Source organism: Onychomys torridus, chromosome 6 (assembly GCF_903995425.1).
Source record: "Onychomys torridus chromosome 6, mOncTor1.1, whole genome shotgun sequence".
Taxonomy (NCBI): domain Eukaryota; kingdom Metazoa; phylum Chordata; class Mammalia; order Rodentia; family Cricetidae; genus Onychomys; species Onychomys torridus.
In genome coordinates this window covers 108,291,907-108,299,886 of record NC_050448.1, presented here as the reverse complement: position 1 = coordinate 108,299,886, position 7,980 = coordinate 108,291,907, and the positions used below count along the sequence as shown (strand labels likewise).

The 7,980-nt window shown below is 45.5% G+C and overlaps 1 protein-coding gene across 4 annotated transcripts in view; it reads left to right on the top strand.

Moving 5' to 3' along the window:
- Positions 1 to 7,482: 7,482 nt before the first annotated feature.
- Npnt (nephronectin) overlaps positions 7,483 to 7,980 on the top strand; it is a 69,739-nt gene continuing 69,241 nt past the window's right edge. For 3 of the 4 annotated variants that reach the window (XM_036191427.1, XM_036191426.1, XM_036191429.1), the window contains exon 1: positions 7,483 to 7,753. In XM_036191427.1, the coding sequence (XP_036047320.1) occupies positions 7,683 to 7,753 (71 nt within the window). In that variant the 5' untranslated portion in view covers positions 7,483 to 7,682. The other variant, XM_036191428.1, reaches the window with a different exon arrangement.

Sequence of the window (7,980 nt, the reverse complement as noted above, 5' to 3'; positions counted from 1 at the left end):
TTGGGGCACATCATCACCTCATGCCCCTACAGTATATTTAAACCAGCTACTTTAGGATGGTTGTAGATTTCTCTCCTGCTCCCTTTCCTGAGAGCCACCCAGGTTGCTCAGATTAAACCTGCTCCTTTACTTTTTAATTCGCCTCAGTTTGGCTTACTATACAGTGGAGAAATCTATTACCAGGGACACAAAAAACAAAACAAAAAACAAAAAACAAAAACAAACAAAAACCCTGTCAGGTATCATAGGAAGAATGTAAAATCATCTCTCCAAGGAGAGTTCTGAGATTTTTCACATTGCTTCCATTAAACTATGTCACAATAAAGAGGAATTTTGGTTTAAAATCATGGGTTGAGGGTTGACAACATGGCTAACTGGGTAAAGGCACCTGCCCCAAAGCCTGGTGATATGAATTTGATCCCTGGACCATTAAGGTAGAAAGAGAGAACAGATTCCTGCAAATTGCCCTCTGACCTCTACAGACACAGGACCCTGTCAGCAGCGCCACTTAATAAGTAAGTTAATTAAAATAAAAACAAACAAAGCCAGTGTTTGTCAATTGTTCCCAGCATGAGGATGAATAGAATATTCTCCACCAAATGTGTCATATCTTGTGGTTTTTAAATACAAAATTTAATCAGCATTTGACCTGAAAGCCTCTGTTTAACATTCAAATGTACTAAAAATGTTGTTTTGATATTACAACTTCACATACTTAGTGAAAAGAAATTTATGAACTTAAAACTCGGTGTGGCTGGAGATGGCTCAGCAGTTAAGAGTGCTTGTGACTCTTACAGAAGACGGGGTTCAGTTCCCAGCACCCACACAGTGGCTCACCACTACTTGTAACATCAGAGGGACCTTATGCCCTTTTCTTGCCTCCATGGACACCAGACACTCATGTGGTGCACAGACACAGATACATTCAGGAACACACACATTTACATAAAATCAATGTTTTCAATAATTATGTGAACAGTTTACAAATACAGCAAGTATCCCTCTCAATATGTCCAATTTTCACCAGCGCCCCAGTATGTGAACTTGTCTGCTGTAAGTTTTTCTGAGATTTCTCAAACACTGAAGCACAGTGCCCAGATCACAGCACTGCAGACAAATGTTGAGGTTTATCCTCAGTTCTCTTTTGGAGAACTTTTTCCTCCAAAGATAGCCTCAGAGTTGAGACCTTTCCATAGTAATACCAAATAATTCCAATCCTGTCTCATCAGGCAAAAGATGGGCACCTGCCCATGTGCCAGGCAAGGCTGAACATTTTCTCTTAAGAACTGGAGCTTCTTTTGGGTAGTAATATGACTAGACATGCATCCAAGATCCAGAGGAAAGAGAGTGACTGGGCCATGCCTACAAGGGCATTCGGACAGCTAGTTTGCAGATTGGATCTGGATAAAGGAGAGGAAATAGAAAAACAAAAAACACAAAACACAGGTGAAAGAATGTGTAGCCCCAGAAGGGGGAAATGCCAGTTCCTGGAGACTCTTCAGTTTCCAGCTCTAATTCCTCTTGAGTGCTGACTGCCCTTCTCTTCATGCATTCCAAGGGGAGCAACTGAGTAAGAAAGCTTCCTTTAGGGAACCAGAATGAGCTTGCTTCAATCATATATACCTAAGAATGAAGCTGTGGTGTGCTAAAAATTCTCCGTGTGTAATGGCAGCCATAGCAGGGGAACATTTAATGACAACATCTTCCTTGAAATACTTCCATCTGAGATTTGTGTTCATTCTTCTGAGACTACCGACATTTAAGCTTGATGTTAATTACACTATCAACTTAGATATATACTGCCTCAGAGAAAGTCAGGCCATCACATTCTGTAATTCAATCCCTCTGTAGAAAATGAGTTGTAAAATTTATGACTCACTTTACACTTCCCCTACTCTCCAATGTGAAGATGCTCCATTTTCCTTGATGAAGAAAAATGGCAGGCACTGCATTGGCCCTGCCTTCTCTTTGGCATCTATTAACATTTACTGTCTTTTTAAATTTTTTTCATGCTGACCTTCTGACAAACACTGCTTGATGAGCGCCAATGCCTTCAGCAATTCTGTCAAGTCTCAGCTAGTCTGTGACCTAACATAAAACTATTTCTGATTTCTGATATATCCCTGGTCCATTTATCTTCTCATCTACAGGGCAAGGTAAAATAAGGTGAATTGAGGGGGATGCTGCGCTTTCTTTTCCTGCTGCTGTGATAAAACGCCTTGACAATAACAACGTAGAGATGAGGGGTTTATTCTGGCTCCACGTTCAGTGGTATAGTCCATCATGTTGGCAAAATCAAGTCGGAAGGTGTGCAAAGCAACTGGTCCTGTGACATCCACAGTCAGGAAGCAAAGACCATGAATCCAGGCTTCTGCTCAGCTCCCTTTCTCCATCTATACAGTTCATAAGCCCAGCCTGGAAATGATACCACCCATGGTGTATGGATCTTCCCACCTCGATTAATGTCATCAAGAAAATCCTTCACGGGCATGCCCATCTCCCAGATAATCTAAATGTTGCTATGTTGACAATTAACACAACTATAACAGAGGATATGAAAGTTTATTTCAAAGGTAGGAGAGCCATAAGAAACTCAGATTCCTGCATAGTAGCTTGCAGAGCAGTGTTCAGCAGACCTGTCCAGCCTGCACTGAACTTTGCACTAGTGAAAGGATTTTATTGTGGGTCTGAGGATGGTGTGGTACAGAAGGCAACTGGCATCACCATTCCTGGTTTTGTGATACTAAACACATCTTATAAACATGGAACAATCTTTACATTTTTATAAGTAAAAAAGATGGATCAAAATTTCTTTAAAATTTGTGAGGGAAAAATACCTGTATCACAAAAAGAGATCAAAGAGCAGGAAACTAAATATAACTATTGGTTATACTGCAGAATCTGGAAACTGATTTGTCATTTGGTGTTTGGTGTTCCTAGCCATTTCAATTCTTCCAGCTCAACTCAAATAGAATCCAAAGGCTATAAAATAAAGCCTTCCGTTTTCCTCTGCAAAATTATCTGAAAATGGATGAGAAATACTCAGAATTTAACTGTGCCTGAAGTTTTTCTTCCCCCATGTGTTATATTAGCTAAAAGAGTAACAATTTTGTTTGTAAGGGAGAACACTAACATAAAAGTTTGAATTATTAAATGTGAAGGGTTTCATTACATTTTAATGTTTATATATGTATATACATTTAAATTACCAATTTTTATAAGTAGCTTATAGAATATTGTTGTTTTTCCATAATTTTTTGTTTTGAGAAGGGGTCTCATTATGTTTATCCTCATCACCCCCCCAGCCCCCCACCCCACCCCCACTCAAGCAATCCTCCTGCCTCAGTCTCTTTAGTCATGAGGATTACAGGTATGCACCATGACATCAAACTAAAATAGATTTATTTTATTTAAGGTTCTTTAAAATATATGTGTGTCTGTGTGTGTGTGTCTGTGTGTGTGTGTGTCTGTGTAAGTGTGTGTCATGTAAGCTGTGTGTGCACAGTTGCCTGCAGAGGTCAGAAGAGGGCACTGGCATCCTGGCGCTGGAGTTGGCATCAGTGTTTGTAAGCCACCAGATATGGGTGCTAGGAATAGAACTCAGTTCTCTAAAAGAACTTTAAGTCCTGTTAACCTCTGAACCTTTTCTCCAGCTCTACTGAAGATCTGAAACTAACTCATTTTGTCCAGATACATAATGTCATTTTTTTTTCAAATAAGAGAAAAGGGCTTCATGCCTTCAAAACATCATGGTTTTTTGTTGTTCTGTAAATCTAATTGTATCAAATGTTTTCAGAATTAAAACAGATCTTTTTCTTAACAGGGACAAGAATTTTCCCAGTACTTCACCACTATACAATATGATTCCATCATGGTCAAATCCATATCTATTCTGCCAAAAAGTTGTTGCTTGTTTTTTTTTTTTTTTTTAATGAGCCCTTTTGAAGAGACAGAAGGGACTGCTGTGTATTGACCCAAGTCCTCCCAAAGCTATCCTGTATTTCTGTATTTCTTCTCATCATCTTGGTCTATCACTCTATCTAATGTTTTCTTATTCCACTCTCCTCCTCATAGGAACCCTGGAAAAGGTGGAAGCAGGCCTCCCACAGATGGCTAGAAGGAAACAGAGAACTAAGCCTTAGGGGCTAGCCTAGAACAGATGTCAGCTATGGTTATCTGCACAAGCAATACATTGGGAGCAACTAGACCACAAGCTTATGGGCTTTAAAGAAGCCTAGTTGCCACAGAAACCATAAGTCTGGCCTGGAAATGTCTGTCTCTTTGAACTCCTTAAAGCAACATAGGCTCAAACCTTCAAATCTAGGATAGTTGAAAGAAAGAGTTGTGAGTGATGGGTGGTCCCTAATGGGGGCATACACACTCACAGTAATCTCTGATGTGGCTAGGAGTGGCTATGGGCAAAGTGGATCTTTCAAGGGAAGCGAGCTGGCCAGACTGCCTGCCCAAGGCTCTCCTTCCATTGCCAGAACAGCCATAGAATTCTTACCGATCTGGGGTGAAGATGGCTGTGCAGTGGCAGCTGTGTGTCCTTGCCACAGGCCTTGCCACAGCAGTAACCACCGTGCCTGTGGCACCACCTTACAGCTGGGGTGGGGAGTGGTAGTCTGTTCAGTGGTTTCCATGACACTAGCTATCAGAAGTCACTTCAGGCATTGATGGAGAAAAGAGAAGTCATCTTTCTCTGCCCTTGATCTGGACAGCCACCCTTATCCTCCTATGCCTCTCTCTCTGAGTCTCTGTTCAAAACCCACCTCTCCAGTGGTTCCCAAAGCCCTATAAGTAAAACCATACTCCTCAGCCTTCCATTATCCCCCTCACCTCATGCCCTCCTCTGCTCCTACACTGGAACATAAACGCTCGCGGCAAGGCTTAACCTTGTCTCCGGCTGAAATCTTGTCACCTTAAAATAACTGTGGTCTCTGGATGATTATTTGTTGAAGTGGAAGGACTAAATCATTAGGCCCTTGTAATTGCTGAATGTGGGAAGTTAGATATTTGATTCTAAGTAGTTCTATCACTGCGCCACCAATGGCAGGTATTGATTTGAATGTGAGAAAATTGGGATCATTCCTTGTAAGTGTCATTATGTGTTAGGAAACTGAGCCTACAGTTTATCCTATGGTTAAGTGCAGTGACTGCTAATAGCAGGGCATCTGATCTCATTCTTGCCGTGTGTTTTAAGGCTGAAATAGTGGAGCCAAAGATGCAGCTCAGTGGTGGAGTGCTTGCCTAGAGTGTATGAAACCTTGGACTTAGTCTCCAACACTGGAAAAACAAAAATGATTGAGATAATGAAGTAGGAGGAGTTCCATGACTTTTTTTTTTTTTTTTAAATCACTGGTGTTCATTAATTATAACACAATGACCCGAGACACCTTGGAAATCCTTCAGTCTCCTCAAGCCGTGGTTCAACAGACTGATATAAATACCACTTACTCAAGGCAGAAGCTGAAGTTCACCGGGCCGTACACCTGTCAATCCAACCCAACCTATTTATGCCTCATGCCAGTCGGTGTGCCGAGCAGTCAGGATGTAGTGCCATAAGTATTACCTTAGACTTCCTATTGGCTAGAGAGACCGAATGTGGCAGAGAGGTGATTACAACGCAATTCACCAAGAGCTACTGTTGGAGACATGTAATATTACAGAAGTCCGCACCACAGGAGACAAGCAAAAATAAAAAATCAGAAATACATGTTTGGTTATCAGCTAAGCATGGACTCAAAAGTGTAACTGGAGAGCGTTCAAGTGAAGGAAGATGGAGTGTTTTCCTGGCCAAAAAAGATCTATGTCAGAGTGTGCAGCTGTCCATCTTATCTCCATCCATCATTCTTCTTCCCTTCGGAATTTATTTCCTAGCCTGTAGGCTAACTCAAATACCCACTGTGCTGACGGAGCTTCTTCAGGAGCCCAACACAGAGCCAATAAGCAATGAGTGGCCAGTGAGGCCTGGAAGCAAGCCTGCATCACATTTACAAAAGTTTGATTTTCTGCAGAAAAAAGGATTTTGACTTTTACATTTTTTTTGGACTTCGTTAGAAGCATCTGAAATGGATGACACCAAGCTGTTTGTCTAAAACAATGTCCTAAGCCTGAACTGGCATGGATGTTTTCTGAGATTAAAATAGAAACGTGTTTTGCTAACAGAAAATAACTTGGAAATCAAAAGGACTTTTAAGTTGGAACCGTTAGTTTTCCTTTCCTAACAGAAAATTCCTGTTTTTACACACACTGACAAATCAGGATAGTGCAGCCACCCTGCCACAGGACTTTTTATTAACAATTTGAAGTAGCAGAAACCTCAAAAAGATGAGTATGCAGTGACACTTGTAGCAAATACTTTCAACATTTATAAGCACCTACTATGTGCCAGGCAGTGTTGTAGGCACTAAAGAAAGACAGCTATTCTTCTAGGGTTCACAATGTAGCAGAAAGAAGACTTAGACCATTTATACAGTAAGACAGAAGCCCAGGAGGGTGGGGAAAAGGCAGATATAGTGGGAAGTGGCACCAGAGGGTAAAGGTAAGAGTTTTAAATAGTATTCCTATTTGGCTCCTCCGGTGATTTTTAAACAGACTAAAGGAAGTGAGACAGTGAGCTATACAGACAGCCTCCTTAATACGACGGGCATGCCTAGAGGGTGCCAGAAGGCCAGAGACCACGGACTGAAAAGAGAGCGGCAGGACAGCCATTGCGGTATGGTTTGAGGAGAGGAATGACTCAAGTTTAATCGTATATTTTAGGACAATCGTGTATTTTCGCATGAACAGTCCTTTGGTATAATGCTTTCAACTCTGCAACAACAGAGCAGTAACTACTTCAAACGGTTCCACAGAAGTCCCCTCAAGACCAGCCACCACAAGTCGCCTAAGTGGTAACAGCCCTTCCTCTAGGGGGTGGGAGGGCACCTGCCCTACCCACCGGGTGCGCAGAGCGGAGTTGGGGGAGACAGGAACAGTCTGCACGTTTCTTTTCAAACCCCGACGTGAGATCCAGACACTTTTTTTTCAGGTAAAAGGCACGGGGCTGTGCCAGCTCTGCACGAGAAGCAATCCGAGTCTACCTTCGTTAATCAGTCCAAGAACCTCTCCCGTGTCGGTGCAGAAAGCTTGGGTTCTCCCCTGCAGCTTACCTGTCTGGGGGACCCCCGCAGAGCGCGGACCTCCCCCAACCCTACTCCAACCCCCGCCCCAGCCTCCGACGGTTTTCCTCGGGCTCACCCTTTCAGGCAGGTCACCCAGGCTGGGCTCGCAACTTTTCTCGCAGCCCCGGGCCAGGGGCCACTCGGGGCAGACGCTGCTCGCACGCGGCGTCCCCGCCCCTGAGCCGCCCCATCCGCCGGGGCCCAAGGGAGGGGCAAGCCCCGGCGCGCGCCCAGGGCACGAGGGCGGCGGGACAGGGAGGGCGGCGGGCTGCGCGGCGCGTCCCCCTCCCGCCTCTCCCCTCCCCGCGGGCGGCGCGGCTCCCGCCGCAGCACCTCCCCTCGCCGGGAGGGAGCCGGAGGGGCTCTGCCAGCCCGCCGCAGACCTGCCCGGCTGCGCGCCGCGCCCTGTGCGTCCCAGCAGCTGCGGGTGCCGCGCCGAAGGCGACCGGGAGATCCCCGGGACGCACAGCTCCCCGCAGCCCCGAGCGCCCCGGCGCGCCCTGGCCCGCCGCCGGCATGGCTGTGCTCCTGGCGGCGGTGCTCGCGTCCTCGCTCTACCTGCAGGCGGCCGCCAACTTCGATGGGAGGTGAGACCGGTCCCCGGCGCCCTCTCCTGCCCGCAGGGACCTCCGATGGCGCAACCCCGCTCCGGGCTGGGGAGCCAGAGGCTCGTGCTCCGTGTGCCGTGAGCGCGAGCCGGCGCAGGGACACAGGTGACTAGTTGGGGCGTCCCCTGCAGCCCGTGGCCAGTGCTCGGGGTAGTGGACTGTGTCCGGAGGGGAAACTTGCAGGTGACCAAGCGAAGGGTGGCGGC